Source organism: Hippopotamus amphibius, chromosome 3 (genome assembly GCF_030028045.1).
Source record: "Hippopotamus amphibius kiboko isolate mHipAmp2 chromosome 3, mHipAmp2.hap2, whole genome shotgun sequence".
NCBI lineage: Eukaryota > Metazoa > Chordata > Mammalia > Artiodactyla > Hippopotamidae > Hippopotamus > Hippopotamus amphibius.
The window spans coordinates 157,261,683-157,277,463 of NC_080188.1; the positions used below are offsets into that span (position 1 = coordinate 157,261,683).

The window sequence follows — 15,781 nt, forward strand, 5'->3', positions numbered from 1 at the left end:
GGGGGCAGGATTCTCTTCCTCCATCTGACCTTGCAAACATGTCACTAAAAAGGAGGCTGATCTGACAGTTCCACTACCCCAGGGAGCCGGAGAAGTGGGCTTCGGGAGAAGCCTCAAAGATGTTGGTAATAATAATGGAAGCACTTTTGTTGCCAAGCACCAGAGTAAGTATTTTTCATACATGATTTCACTTAGTCCTTAAAACAACTATGTACGATGTTTATTACTCTCCACTCCATAGAAGAAAAAAATTGAGGCTCGCAAGTTAAGTAACAATAGTAGTGATATTTAAATGCATATAAGCTCAGCACCCCGCTTTACATAAACTATTTCATTATGCTCTATTTTTTTCATTAGCACTACTTATCCTCTAAATATACTGTATATTGTGCTTTCTCATTATTTTCTCATCTGTCTTCCCACATTAAGATATAATCTTCCCTAAGGCAGGCGATGTCCACAGTTTTGTTCACTACTGTATTCACAGCACACGGCGCATAGTAGGTATTCAATACATTTTCATTCAAGAATGAATGATTTCATTTAATCCCCATTACAATCTCATGAGGCAGATATAACTGTCTTCATTTTACATACGAGGAAACTGAAGCTCAGAGGTCACACAGCTAACAGATAGGAGTCAGGACTGCATCCTGTAAGCTCATATGCTTTGTTATGCAAACAGGTTCCTACATGAAGGCAAGAGGAGAGGACTAGCTGGTCTTTGCAGGTCCTGTCCAACCTTGAGATCTATGTCCATGCTCTGTATCGATCACAAGCAGGCAAGGCTCAATGGCCTAAAAGGATGTGCATCTATGTGGTCTGTATTGCCCTAAAGATGAGAGTTTTGTAAACATTAGCGCCTTGGCCTCTTAAACATTCTGTAGGGCCTTTTTGGGTCACCTGGATTTTGTGGACTCGAATCATGCCCTGGTGCTTCACCTGCCCTGAGATAAAGCCTGGAGATCCAAAGGCTCCCTCTTGGAGTGCAAAGCACTCTGCTGAGTCCCCAGCCTGACTCCTCATAGGGATTGTCCAAGACTGAAGCACACAAGAAGCCGCACAAAAGGTGCAAAAAAAAAAATGAATCTTTAGTTTCTCCCTTTCGGAATGGCTCTGGGAGATCACAGCCTCTTCTCTGGGGTCAGCTGGGGCTCTGGATAGAAACCCACACCCCCCCTTCTCCACCTGTCACAGTCAAGCAGGGGTATGCCGTGGCCTGGGGGCTGGGCTGTTGGGGGATTCTGTAAATATGCCCCCTTCCCTGTGCCAACCAAATGCTGCCTTTCCCAGCTTTCAGAAGACCAGTTCTTGGGACCCAAGAGGCCTATAAAACAACAAAACAAACAGCGAGTTTGGCGGCAGGAGCCCGGGCAGGGAGCCAAACTCATTACTAGGGATGTGGTGGTGAGCTCCGAGCCACTACCCTACCTCCTCCTCTGGGGCAGAGGGAGACGGCGTCTGCTCCCCACGACCCCAGTCCCCCGCGCTGCTGAGACACCACAGGGCGTCAGAGCATTGGCACAGTGGTCACTGGTCCCAGGAAAGCCACTAGGTCTCCTAGAATGAGACCCACAGCCCTGGCTGTTTACCCGATCCAGGGTTCACACTGAGAGACGAGTGAATCATTTCCACTCTGAGGAATGAGTGGCTATTGTTTGGTGGCGTTGGCACAGAGAGAAAGGCATGTTTCTCAGCTTTTCATCCAACTGGGCTTTCCGTCCACCAAGACGACTCCACCCCGTGAGGGAGTCAAGTAACAGGTCAGGAACTTCTGTGTGTGTTTTGGGAGGACGTATGAATGCCAGTGGCAGTTTTGCCAGTGGAAGGGCCATGTAATCTTGGGCAAGGTATTTAATGTAACATGCCGGTAGCTCAGTTTTGCACATCTGTAAAATGGAGTGGAGAGGCAGGGAACAAGCACCATACCTAGTTGAAGTATCTGTGGAGGATGGAAAGGACCACGGAGAGGTATCTTATAAATAATCAGCGTTATCAAGTAACTGAGCAATAACCCCAGGGCCTGGGAGAGTTAATACTTTGGTGCTCCCGATGGATCCTTTCCAGCGCCTAAGCTGCTACAGCAAGAAGCTTACAGTTTTCCTGGCTTGGCTCAGTAAATCGTCTGTGAGCTCACAAAGAGAAGAATAGGACTGGGAAGGGACGTCAGGCAGGGTTTCCTGTGGGCTGCGGACTGGAGACCTTGGGTTGGTACGTCCCACAGGGAAAGGCAGAAAGAATTTTCTTCAAGAATTTCACAGGCATTTCAGTGGCTGCCTTAGCTAATGGGAAAGGAGGTGGTGCCAAAAGAGGCCACGGCCCTCCCCAGACCTTGAAAAGGCTGAGTCTCTGTGGATTTGCAAACAAGGTCCAGGAGTCCGTCCAATAAAGAGAGGGCTGGCGGGAGGGTGGCGGGGGGAGTGGTTACCTGGGCCTCTGTACCTGCCTCCCTGCTGCAGGCAAGCCCGCCTCTGATGCGGGCCGGGCAGAGGGCCGGCCCTGCTCGCCCGGGGGTGTGCAGGGAACACTGTTAATGTGGCTCCCTTCTCCCACCTTGGCTGACATTTCTAAGAGCACCACCCCACCCTCTTCCAAAAGCTGTTAACCAGAAAACAAACTCTTTTCCTGTCACAGCGGCTCTCTTGTTTCCTCACCCCACCGCCACCACCAGACGCCACCACCGCCACCCTCCCCCTCCCCCACCCCCGCGGACCAATCCACCACATCCTAACTTCCTTCCTTTGCAAACCAGCCACGTCAACAGGAGTCACTCTTGGTGTCTGGTTCTATTCCAATCCGTGCAAATAGGTGTCTGGCCTGGGCGAGGTACCCAATACATTTGAGATAAATTTCATGAGCATCTGATGTGTGAGAAACATTGGCTCTGGCAGTGGGGATGGGTGACATATACGAAAAAGAGAGTCCCTGTCCTCCAGGACCTGTGAATCTCAAGAGAAGTGGACACGTTAGCAGCTGCTCCCATGTCAGATGCTACTGGAACAAAGCAGTCGGGTGGTGGTCTGAGGAGGCTGGAAGGGACAAGGTGAGGGACATGTCATCAGGCCTTGAGCAGCAGGAGAGGTTTCTGGGATTGGAGAGACCAGAGAGCCAGCACTTCCTGCTGCTGTGGGGCCCTGGGGTCGAGGGGCCAGAGGAGGCCTAAAGAAATGGGAAGCCAGGGCTGAGGTAGCAGTTTTAGCAGCTGCAAGTGGAGGGAAGGAGCAAATGGGACTTTGTTCCAAACCCTAGAGGGTCCTGCCTCCTGGTCCTGGTGTCTTCTGCCATCTCAGCTCAGTCCCTTCCCTCCTATGCCCTATGACCTGCCTCCTGGATCCCTGCCCTCAACCTGGGATGTTGTATTAAATGCATCTGCATTCCCTGTGGCCACTGCTCTTCCTTGTCTGCTTTGGTATAAGCTCTGGGCATCTCTCCTCTGGCCTCCCACAGCCTGTCCTTGGCCAGGAGGGATGTCGGCACAGTCAACCGTGCCCAGTCCCAGGAGGCCCTGCTTTCCCTCCTCTGCCTCTTGCCCCATGTCTGCTGGCCCTCATCCTCTGGGCCCTGCCTTGCCCTGTCTGGGCCAAGCACCTCCCTGGTGACTCTCAGGGGCTTTCTGAGGGCCAGCACGAACTCAGCCATGATTTCAAACACAGCCGGGGTGCGTTGGTCTCCCCAGCTCTGCTCCCCTTCTCTGCCCTCCATTATTTCCCACGCTTACTGAGGGAGTCAGAGAAATAGTGGAGGCCTAAGTGGAAAGGCCGTGTGCTTGGTGCAGGCACCCCTCCACAGTGTCCCCGAGCAGTGACCACCCAGTCTCTGCCTGAGCACTTCCACTGACGGGGAGCTCATTCCCTCTTGAGTTCAACTCTTTCCCTTGTGGGACAGTTTGGCTGAAAGAAGCTTCTTCCTTATATTAAGTGGAAAACTATTTTCCTGGAACTCCTGCCTGCTGGCCCTCTTCTGCCCTCTGGGGCCACATTGGGTAAGTTTAATTCATCTTGCACAGCTTAGTGGAGAAGTGTGATTATGAAACCAGGTGATCAAGGTTCAAGCCCTGGCTCTGTCATTTACTTGCCATATGGTTCTTGGACACGTTTCTTTACCTTTTCTGGCCTCTATTTCCTCATCAGCAAAGTGGAGGTGATCATAGCACCTACCCCATTGAGTTACATAAAGATTAGATGAGTTAGTAGATAAAAAGCTCTTAGAATACCACCTGACACATGACAAGTGCTCAGTAAATCACAGTATGTGAAGAAAGCTGTTTTGTCTCCTCCTTCACTCTTCTTCCCTTGGGTTAACATCCTTTTAAAAATATTCTCCATAGAGCATGACTCCTACATCCTTCCAGCCCTTGTTGATCTGGTACTTTAGTTGGCTTAAGCCCTCTTACAATGTTATCTCCAGTGGAAAGTGCAGCCACCACTTCTCATGACCTGGACATTGTTCTTCTGTTTGTGCGGTGAAGACTAATTAACGTTGCTAACGCTGGGTCACACAGTTGGCGCACAAGGTTAGGGAAAATCCCGAGAACCTTTTCACTTGATCCTCTTAAGGCTCGAAGCCTCACGGCACTCTATCTCTCGGCTTCCACCTCACCAAGTCCCCCAAGAACTGCTGTGCACTCTAGACTCTAGAAGATACAAAGCACTGGCATGTGCTTTGTATCTTCTCAACGCAGCACCCAAGGTCTAGAAGGCCCTTCTCTCCCATCCCCAATTCATCACTTTATCTGTCTCATTCATTCTCAAAGCAAAGCCTGGTAAGCTTCCTCCTCCATGAAGCCCTCCAGTTTAATCACACTGTTGCAGCTGATTTCTCTGGAATTGTTCCATCCCTGCAACGAATCCTGGTTTGTCTTCTTATCACCTCTGATATGCTGGTCCTTAGCCTATGCAAGTATTACACTTCTTGGTTCTCAGGTCTCGTCCTTATTCTGCCTGTGCCCTCTGCATGTTTGTGGCTCAGAAGGCAGTGGCCCCATCTGCACTCTTCTCTGTGTGTCTAGCAGAGGGCAGGGTATGAGCAAGCATGTGACACAGCACAGAACAGCACCTCATGGTCCTGCCACTTCTAGGGAGTCTCTGCTTCCTCTAAACGTCCCCACTCAGGGACATCCTTTTCCTACAGGCTGCCGTGGACAAAGGATGCCTGGTCAGGCTGGGAAGAAGTGACTGGTTCTGACGCACCCTGTTTCCCTCCCCTCTCCAAACCCTTGACTAATTTCTTTTTTTTTCTTTATTTTCCTTCCTGTGTTGAAAGAGCTATGGGGCCTGGACTATGGTAGGGTTTCCTGGGGACATTCCATAAATTCCTCACGGGCCGTTTCTCTGGGTACATGGGAGGCCAGTGGGAGCTCGGCATTAGTATCAGGTGCCTCAAAAGCTTGTGGCTGGAAAGGAAGGGTGAGCTGCCCAGAGGAGAAGGAAGGGTATTATGAGCTCATAGAAACAGCCAAAGAATGGCGAAGTCAAGAGTGAGAAGCAGCAGCCAACTTGCAGGTGGGAACAAGCTGTGGGCAGCCACGCCCCCAGCCTTGCCCTTGAACCCTCTGACTTGCTTCCATAGTGACTTGTCTGCTGGGGTTCTGAGAGGGCTAAGAGAACTTGGCTACCTTGAGTGCATGGCTTGGAAAGATGTCCCAAGCGGCTGTCTACGTGCACAAGATGCACAGAGACATGGGAAGGTCTGCACAGGGCCCTTTGAGCCTGGCTGGGTGTTTCTTCCTTTATTCAGTCCTTGTCCATCAATTTGGCAAACATTTATTCCCCAATGCAGATCCTAACGCTGGATGAACCCTGTAGCAAGCCTGAACCAGAAGACTGTTCTCAGCCTCCACCCCCGGGCTCCATGGCTGCTTCTTTAAGTAAAAGGGGTGCCAAATTGGGTGTAAGGGCAAGAGGCAACTTGTCCTCATCTCTAAGCTTGGACAAGTCACTTTTTTTCTCTAGGCCTCAATTTTCCTGCCAAATAACACAAGCATTGGGCTAGCTGATCTCTAAGGTTCCTCGGAGAATGGTTCTGTTTTTCAAGACTGTTTTGGGGTCCATCCCAGGTGGGAACATTTGGTAAAAGGATGAGGCAGGAAGAAGGAAATAAGAATAAAGCATGACACCTGCCTTTAACAGAATTCTCAAGAGAATAAAGGAGACAGAATCACAGGAATGATTCAGAACAGTGACTGAAGGTGGAGGAAGGATGGGGAAGGAGCTGAGCACCAGCCTGGCTGTGGCTACTGCTGGCCCTAGAAAGCCTTTGTGCAACTGAGAAAGAGGTGGTCTCTAGAGCACAGATGAACTAGTAGGGGAGCCCCTAATAGCAGTAGGGGGATGTTTATACCCTAGGGCACATGGCTTGACAAGGAGAGCTCTGGTTGGATTTCAGCTCCAATATGCCCATTGGCCCAAAGTCCCTGGGTAAAATCTACCCAACTGTATAGATAACCCTGCAGAAGGGTAGCCAGCCTCAGGGGTCCAATTTGAACCCTGTCTTGATAGAATATACTACTTCTTAAAAATTGAAGTAGAGTTGATTTACAGTGTTGTGTTAGTTTCAGGTGTACAGCGAAGTGATTTAGTTTTAAATATATATCTACATATTCTTTTTCAGATTCTTTTCCAGAATATAGAACTTTCCAGAATATTCAGTGGAATCGCAGAAGGCACCTCCTTCCCTCCCCACTTTTGGGAAAGCGAATGCAGGGATCCACTCACCCTCACCGTCCTGTGCCTAAACCAAGCCAGGGCCCACGTTCCAGGCAGAGTGCAGGGCACAGGGCAGGTACAGGGAAGCACCTCTCCACAGAGTGAGAAAAGGGGCAAAGGGCTTTGGTATCACAAGAAAGAAGAGGTCTATTAGGTTCAGCACCTCCACCTCTACCTAGACCAGTTTTTCTCACCTCCTTTGGCAGCAACTCAGAACAAGCAGGAGATGGAAATTCTTCCTCAGGCTCCCTCCCTGCCACCTCCCGTCCACATTCCCAAACAACATCTTCCCCAAGGCACTACACAGATTAGGAGGAAAGAGCCACAGGGCTGATGTCAACATCAAAGGGTGAGATGCAGTGAGGTCTGGCCTGTGCCTTGATCCACAGGTGGTGGGACTGGGGAAAAGTGACAGGAGGGGGAGCTTGGGAAAAGGGGATTAGCAGGGACCGGAAAGAACGTGACTGCTGTAATCCCACATAATGAACCAGACTGTGCTCCATCTCGACACCCTGAGCATGCTAGACAAGCAGGTACAAGCTGCTGGCCTTAGCCTGCCACGCAGGAGGCTCCCCGTGCTGTCAGCCCCAGAGGCCCATGCCCTCCCACGGGCAGAGGTGCCCAGGGCAGGCACGGGATAAGATGTCTACTTCCTCCTGGCAGCGCAGGTCTTGGGGGTGGGGATAAAAGGGTGGGGAAGAATCTGCGATTGCAGGGAGAGGAAAGACAGGAGAGCGGTCTCTTACCCAGGCACCATATACCATCCCAGAGCTGAAGCACCATCGGCTGAGAACTGAAACCCATAATGTGCTTCAAGCAGCTGCTCTGGACTCAACAAAGACTTCTGATCAGTACAATCAACTCTGCAGGCTCTGGGGAGGGATCTGTGATGTGGGTGGTTCATCATGTAGATAATCAAAAAAATCAGTTCGACTTGATTTGGAGATAGTGGTGTTTTGTGTTTTTTGTTTTTCTCCTTTAGGCAGATGCATCTTCCTAATTCCTTGGAGTTTAGATGATATTGAAATATGTTTACATTCCCTAGACACTCACTGACCAATGGCTGGAAGAAGCAGCTAGAAGATTAGCCACAAATTAACCCCTACCAACGCGCCCCCCACCCCCCGCATCTAACTGTCCTACCCCCAGGAAATGGAGTTGCCTCTCGTTAAATCTCCATCAACAGCAACCTTCCAGAAGAGGCTCTCAGCCGAGGAGTCAAACGGCATTGGGGCGTCCAGGCTCACAGACCCTTACCTTTTTCAGCTTGCCACTCTTCGTCCCCACAAATACCACGCTGTAGCCGTTGTAAACATAAGAGGCCACCGAGGTCATGCGGTCCCGGCTCGTGGTGTACAGGGTCAGGCCCTCCACTGGAACTGAGCCTCCAAGCGGCTGGTTGATGTCCAGCCCACAGAAGTTGTCATCGATGGGCACCGGCTGGAGAGAAGGGGAGGGACCTGGGGTGAGTAGCAGAGGAGGCAGGGCCGAGTCGCCCTACACCAGCCCGCCCACCGTGGCCACCAGCCCCAGGACACCAGACCTCAGAGACGTTCAGGCATGGAGTCCAGGAGCCAAACATCTCATGGCTGACCCATGAACCCCGCGCTGGCTCCTGTGAAGCCAGAGAGAGGAACTTCTCCCTCACCTGCTATCACCCACGCACTTCTCTGCCAAGACAACCAGCGATAAAAGCGGATTGCTCAAACTCATTTCCTGGTCACTTAAATGTCCCTGTGGACCATGCCATTTGTGGGACCTTTCTATTTAGACAGTAGAGATTCAGGCTAGAGGCAACATCACAGGATTCCTACCAGCCCGGAAGGGGTTCCTCATTTGTTTCCAGGATGGCAAAGGCCTGCCTTTGGGCATAAGGAATTTTCAGTCACTCCACTTTCACCACATCCCCTACTGGGGATAGACTGAAAAGGGTTATCATAACGCTGAACAGTGCCTTAACCTTTGGAAAAGTTACTTTGTCTACGTGAATTTCAGTTTCCTCACGTGTCATACTACCTGCCCACCTCTGTGAGAGAATCATTGGGGAGAAAAGGAAATAACTCACGCAAAGAGATTCGTTAGGTTGTACAGTGATTTTCATCATTGCCCATTAAAGGTCTTCGATGATGTTTGGGTAGATTCTGGGGGTGATGGCCTTCCTGTTAGCAGTGTTTTGTAGGGAGTGGGGGTGTGCTTGTATAAAGAGTATCTGTCATTCAATAAAAATTTTTTTAAATTAAGAATTAAAAATAAAGTCTCTTTGCTGTCAGGAGACTGGGGCTGAAAGGAGATCACCTTGAGCAAGTGAAAAAATAGCTGGACGGAAAGAATTCTAGTCTCTGTTCTTCCTCTATGAGGCTATGTGGTCTTGAACCAGTAACATCCTCTTTAGGGGTTGTTAAATTAGTGATTTCTAAGATCATTCAGTTGAAAAAAAAAAAAAAAAAAAAAAACAACTGTATGCTTCCTGAGGCCAGGGGCTGCATTCTCTGCACACTGTCTAGCCCAAGGCTGGGCTTTGACGGCTCCTCTGAAACACCCCGGATCCTCTGAAACTGCCCAGAATCCTCCAAAACACCCTGGTTGATCGTACAACAGGAAATCCTGTGGCAAAGGTAACAGACTCTGGGTGTGAAGGAGCCCTGAGCCCTGTGGCAGCTGCTCCCTCCGGGTCTGGAAAGGCATCCCTGAGGAGGAAGGAAGTGATGGGCATGGGAAGCGCAGAAAGCAACAGCTTGTTCCCTTCACCCTCCTCCTCTAGCCCACACCAGGGAAGAGCAGGCGGATGTGTCACTCTCTGACAGCTTCATTCCCTTGGAAGAACGGGTTTATAAGCTACATGTGATTTTTTGGTAAACCAGGAACTTCTCTTCCATTCCCTGTTCAAATCCAAAGAGAACAGAGACTTGTACCTTGTGATTCCATGGTGTTTTGTAGAGAGCTGCTGCTCCTACAAGGGAGTGGTAGTGATACCTGTGTGTGTGTGTGTGTGTGTGTGTGTGTGTGTGTGTGTGTGCGCGCGCGCGCGCACGTGCGCGCGTACACGCGCGCATGTGCGTGTTTATTCTTTAGTAAAGGAAACTCACTTTTAGGCTAAGGATGACCTTGAACTCTGGATTATATGCAGCTCCACACAGCAGAAGGGACAAGCTTCTCAGGAAGGGAGTGAAGCAATGATATGCTAGAGCCAGCTCATGAGGGACGCCTGTACATCTCTCTCTGCATTTAGTGGCATCACATCAGTGGCTTGAAATCATCCATGGTGGGAGTATTTACACCATGGAAATTGGCAAATTCTTCTAATCAAGATCCCCCATCCCCACCCCTTCCCTACCATTACCATTGCTTGTATATACCCATTTGTTTAAGATTCATCAGCACATCGCTGGAGCCAATGATGGAAATTTCAGGCTCCCTAGAAAAGTAGGTCAGAGAAATCAGCTACCACTTTTTACATTTTCTACTTCTCTTTCTCATCCCTACACCATAAGCACAAGTGCCCTGGTAAAGAATCAGGAAATCTAGATTGTAGTCCTGTCTCTACCACTAGCCAGCCATGTGATCTTGATATACCAGATATCCACTTTGAGTCTGAGTGTTCTCATCTGTAAAGGGAAAAGGATCAGACCAGGTAATCGTCAAGCTGCCTTTCAGCTCTGAAAGTTCTTGATTTCATGGCTTCGGTTTCTTTCCCATTCTCTCCAGGGACTGGTAAGGTTGCAGAGCCTGGGCTCAGGCATAATCCAAGCCAGCTTCTAAGAAATGATAATAGAAGCCAAAAACTTGCCAGTGATTTTGAATTTCTCCACATCCCTCCTGAGTCTAGAATCTCCAAACTGTGAGGAAAATGATTTGTTCTGAGCCTAAGCCCCTGAGATTGGCTCACGTTTCTTTCTCTCTTCTCTAAGTTGTCACATATTCCCAAACATCTGCTTGCCCCTTTACTTTTGCTCCTAAAGGGAGAGACTGGAGTGTGGCTTTCCTTAGAAGCAGCATGGCTAAATGCAAAGAGTTTGGACTCAGAAGTCATATGGGCTAAACTGAATTCAAATCTCTTGTGGTGTCATTTATGGCTGTATGGATGTAAGCAATATTGTTAGTTTTTGTGAGTCTTTGTTTTTCCATCTGTCAAATGGGAGATGATAATCCTTGCTTTATAGGGTCATACTGAGGATCAGTGAGATAACCCTTAAATTGCCCGTCACAGCATTTAGGACACAGCTGCTATTCAATGAGTGATGGTCCCCTTCCTCATTTGTTTTCTGGGAACAGAGCTCAAATCATTTATCTGAGAGTTCCATGTTAGTCTAGAGATCACGTTAAAATTAAGCCTCAGGACCTCAGCTACTCTCACTCATCCTTAACCCCCTGTGAGGCCACCAAAATGTCTCTGGGTGCCCAGGTCTGGGACTCCTTGGATTACAGAGGCTTTAAAGGGCCCCTCCTGTTGCAGCAACCCCCCCCCCCCCCCCGCCGCCCTCTGGCTATCAAGGCTGCAGCAGAAGAGTGTGATGATCAAGGGTGGGGGGTGTTAAGTGAGGGGCTGTTTTTTGTGAGGTCCTGATCCCACCTGCTGTCACCTCTCTCCGAGTGCCTTTGAGGCCCTTTGGTTACTAGCCCGGGCTTGTCTCTCTGCAAACCAGTGGAGCCCCACAAGGGTGTCGGCTCTTCCTCTTCCCTCTGGCTCAGAAGCAGGCAGGAATCAGCAGTTTCCTCCTGACAAGGCCCCCTCTGGGCAGTGGGAACCAGACTGGACTCTGCAAGGGGTTAACCCTTGCATTTCCTCTCCACTTCTCTTGATGATTGGGGCCATAAGTTACAGAATTTCAGTGCTGTAAAGAACTTTGGAGAATATCTAGTTCAACCTCCTCATTTTATAAAGCTAAAATAATAGCAAATAATTTGTTCTTTAATTAATTAATATTCATCACTATAGCTGTCATTTATTAAATGCTTATTACGTGTCAGATATTGTGCTAATACATACTTTTTCTATTTGAGCCTCATAATAACCATAAAAAGAGACTACTATTATTTCTTTTTTAAAAATGAAAAATATACAGCTCAGATCAGGTACATAACTTGCCCAAAGTCACACAGTTTTAAGTGGAAGGAGTGATTTTTAAATAGAAATCTGCTGGAATTTCAAGCCTATGGCCTTCACTACTGTCCTAGTATACCAAGCAACTGACGCTCAGAACAAAAGCATAGCTTAGGCATGATTTGTTTTCTTACTTTCAGAAGTGGTTTTTGGTCCCAAAAGCAGACAGCCATATGGGTCACCTGGTCTGAGATTATTCCCCAGGCTGCAGATCCAGTGTCCACAGCACTTTGCACAGAAATCTATCTTAGCATTTGTCACAATGCATGACAGTTAACTAGTAATGGTCAACCTAACACACCAGGCATGGTATTAATCTTGCCACATAGTATCTGATCACCCCATGAGGCAGGCATTATGATTTCCATTTCAAAGATAACAATGTAGAGATATTTACTCCTGCAGCCAGAAAGCAGCACAGATGGAATTTGAACACTGAATCCCAAACTCTTAGGCACTACATTACACTGCCAGCTATTTTTATCTCTTGCTCTCTCTCCTAGTAGATTATGAGATATCTGAGAGTCGTGATCATGTCTTTTTATGTTTGCATCCCCAGCTGGGCCCTTGGAAGATCTTCAATAGCCTCTTGTTAAATGGATGGATGGAGGGAGGGATGGACAGATAGGTGGATCACGGCGACTACCTAGATGGCAGCATCTTGACCCTCTGACAGGACAGTGCTCGCCACCGACTTTCTTGTCTCTGCCTTCCTCAGGTCTAAACCCTGAACTCCCCTCCCTCCCCTCTTTTCCCTCTACCCAGGCTCCTGATTCTTCTTCCCCTTCAATCTATCAGTCAAGCTAGACTCCCTTCCCTCTCCTCCAGCTTACACATCTACCTGCCTACTTTACCGCCTCACTTGCTTGCACAGTGGACTACAGGGCCCTGCAAGTGTAAGATCTGGTCCCTATTACCTCTGACCCACCTCATCTCGAACCACTCTTTCTGCCACATGCTCTGGTCCAGCTGCAGTGGCCTCCTCACCCTTCCTCACACACTCCAGGCATGCCCTGCATTTTCTGAGGAAGTAGATGAAGCCCCCGTTGCTCCCTCCCTCTCTCTGGAATGCTTTCCCCAGATACTCAGATGGCTGACTCTCTTCATTCTTTGCTCAAATGCTGCTTTCTCAATGAACCAATCCTCTTAGGTACTGCCTCTCCCCATTCCATGCTTTATTTTTTTTTTTCCCTATAGCATCTGTCACCACTTGAAAGACTACATGTTTTATGTATTTATTTGTCTTGCCTCACTAATGAAAGCTCCATGAGGGCAGGTAGCTGTGTTGTACGGTTCACCGCTGAAGCCCCCGGTGCCTACAATAGTGGCTGGTGGGGTCGAGGCACTTGATTATATATTTGGAATGACTCCGCGGATCAACAAACATGCCTCAAGTGTCTGGTATCATCAGACTCTGTGTTATCGGGGACCACCTGGTAACGTGAGCCTGAACAGCTCTCTCATTTCAGGCCATGGTGGTGTGGGAGCAGGGTGTGTAACGGGGTGTGCAATGCTGGATCCCGCATCAGGGATAGAACAGGTGGGTCCTCCTTACCGCCTTGGTGCACTGCACGTCCTTCCCCAGCAGCCAGTTGAGCTCCAGGTTGCCCTCGCCCTGGTAGCAGGACTGCAGGCGCTCTTTGATCTGCAAGTTGATGGCCCGGATGGGGAAGGCACAGAGGGCGGAGTCATCCGGCGGGTGGTGATACTGCTTCTGCCCTTTGGAGAAGATGGCGAAGAGCACGTCATCCTGGCTGCTGATGTTGAAGGCCTGGGTCAGGGAGTCCCCGGGCTTGGCGAGGTAAGCGGCCTGCAGGAGGCGGTATTCCACCCCGGCCCGCGTGCAGCCGAAGGGCAGGGACACGTAGGAGTGGAACTTGGGGTCGTCCTTGCAGAGCCTCACGATGCGCGAGGTGTAGAAGAGGTCTCCGGCTGAGTTGATGGCCACGCCCTCGGGGGTCTCGGGCTGGACCGTGAGGAAGTAGACGAAGCCCCCGCTGGCGAAGCCGTAGATGTAGAAGATGTCAAAGTGGGCGACCAGGGCCAGGGTGTCGGAGGGGATCTTGATGAGCGAGGAGACGAAGTCGCTGTGGAGCTCGTAGTCGAGCATGGCGGAGGACTCGGGGTCGCGGGGCAGCTTGCGGCTGGACAGGGTGGGGAAGTAGTCCTGCTTGCCATCCACGGCCGTGCCGATGAAGAGCTTGCCGTCCTCGCCCTCGGAGCGCACGATCACCCCGTACATCGTCCCCGTCTTGTTGACGCTGGACAGGTAGTGCTCCTTCTTGTGGGACGGCTCCACCAGGATGAAGAGGTCGTCCAGCCGCAGCAGCTTGCAGACCCCCTGGTACAGACTGCCGCAGGCCAGCAGCCGGTTCTCGGAGTAGTCGATGATGAGCAGCTTGTTGACGTTGTTGGTGAGGGTGAGCACCTCGCTGCAGGGCTGCACGATGAGCGGAGGGTAGCAGGACTTGTTGTCCTCCTCTGGCCCCGTCTTGTGAGCCACCTGGATGGTCAGGTTGCCCGTCAGCTTGTACACGCGGTTGATGGCCCCCACGTACACCGCCCCGGTCCCGCGGTGCACGGTCAAGTGGTTGAAGGTCCAGTCCCGGTTCTCGGAGTGGAAGGTGCTGAACTGGGGCATGCCGGCCGCCCGGGGAGCCAGCAGCACGCAGACAGCGGAGAGCAGGACCACAGGCCAGCCATCCACCTCTGAGGCCCGCAGCCAGGGCCTCCTCTGTTCCATTCTGAGCCGGGTGGGGACCAGGAGACAGAGCCTCTGAGCTCTTGTGTACTCCGCCTTACTGGCTGGACCCTCACATGGTTCTGGAAAACACAAGGCAGAGCAGTCAGACGGAGAATAAATCCCTGGAGGAGTGAACAGGATTGCTTGACCCAGGTCCCAATGCCGACTAGCTCTGTGAGCCTCTTCCTTCTGTATTTCAGTTTTTCTATTTTTAACCTACTTTCCCTCTCTTTAGGATGTTCAGGGAATCCTATTATCTATTTTGGTCTCCAGCCTTTACGCTGTAAAATGCTTTTTTTTTTTTTTTACTTTACAAAGCATCTCTATTTCTGTCCTCTTCAGATATCATTTTTATCTCTCAGAGAGGTTAAAAGACTGAGTTTACCCAGCCAGTTGATCCCAGTGCCGGGACTAAAGCCAGACTTCCCCATCCAGTTGCTGGGTCTGTCCTCCCGCTCTCTCCCAGTCCGGTGGAAATCTCTCCTGTCTTGTGAAAGCTGGTTAGGAAGGCCCTCTCCCAGGCTCTGCCGGTCAGCTATTCTGAGTCTGTTATCGCAAATAAAATTGCTTCTTATTTCAGACTTCCATGCCCTCACACTGCTAGTTTCCTTACTCTTTTGTGCTCTGTCCCCCATAGGGCAGGAGGAGAGCTGGTCATCCTAAATAGCAGTGCCTCTTGCTGCCCCTAGCCTTGTCCTCCCCAGAAAGAAGAATCCCTGATTATTAACTGTTAAAATTTGTTCAGAGAGTGAGATACACTGTGACGAATAGGACTGGGATTCACATAGGTGCTGTTTAGGAGCCTTAAGGGTCCCAGGGAGAAGGATGAACAACCCCCCACCCCTCCTCTTTGAGACAGGAGGATGTCAGTCACTGCTTCTCCAGTAAGTGGGATGCCAGGTCCTGAGGAAACTGCTTCCACTTCAGCTTCTCTGCAGGTGGAATATGGGAGGAGCCGGTCTCCTTACTAGATGAGTCCAGCTTCAGCCACCAGGGCAAGGGTTCTGGGTTTGGGTGATGTGGAGAGGAGCAAAGGGAGGCGAGTTGGAGGTCAGTCTCACTGCAGTCACTCCTGGGGCTTCATGACTGTTTAAAGCCCACGTGGTCAACCTCAGGCTGCCTGCCCCAGCCCGGTCAGTCTCCTGGCCCGATTTCTTTGCTCCCTCCCTGCTGTCCCAACCCCCAGGCGCCACAGCTTTTCCTCCTTATTCCAGGGAAGCTGCCCAGAGGGGC

General features: G+C 50.4%; 1 protein-coding gene across 2 annotated transcripts in view; it reads right to left on the reverse strand.

The window, feature by feature from the left end:
- Positions 1-15,781, reverse strand: part of PLXNA2 (plexin A2) — a 212,825-nt gene that overhangs the window by 173,111 nt on the left and 23,933 nt on the right. For both annotated transcript variants that reach the window (XM_057725989.1, XM_057725990.1), the window contains exons 2-3: positions 13,361-14,628; positions 7,962-8,144 (exon numbers count right to left, since the gene is read on the reverse strand). In XM_057725989.1, the coding sequence (XP_057581972.1) occupies positions 7,962-8,144; positions 13,361-14,548 (1,371 nt within the window). In that variant the 5' untranslated portion in view covers positions 14,549-14,628. The remainder of the gene's footprint in view (positions 1-7,961; positions 8,145-13,360; positions 14,629-15,781) is intronic.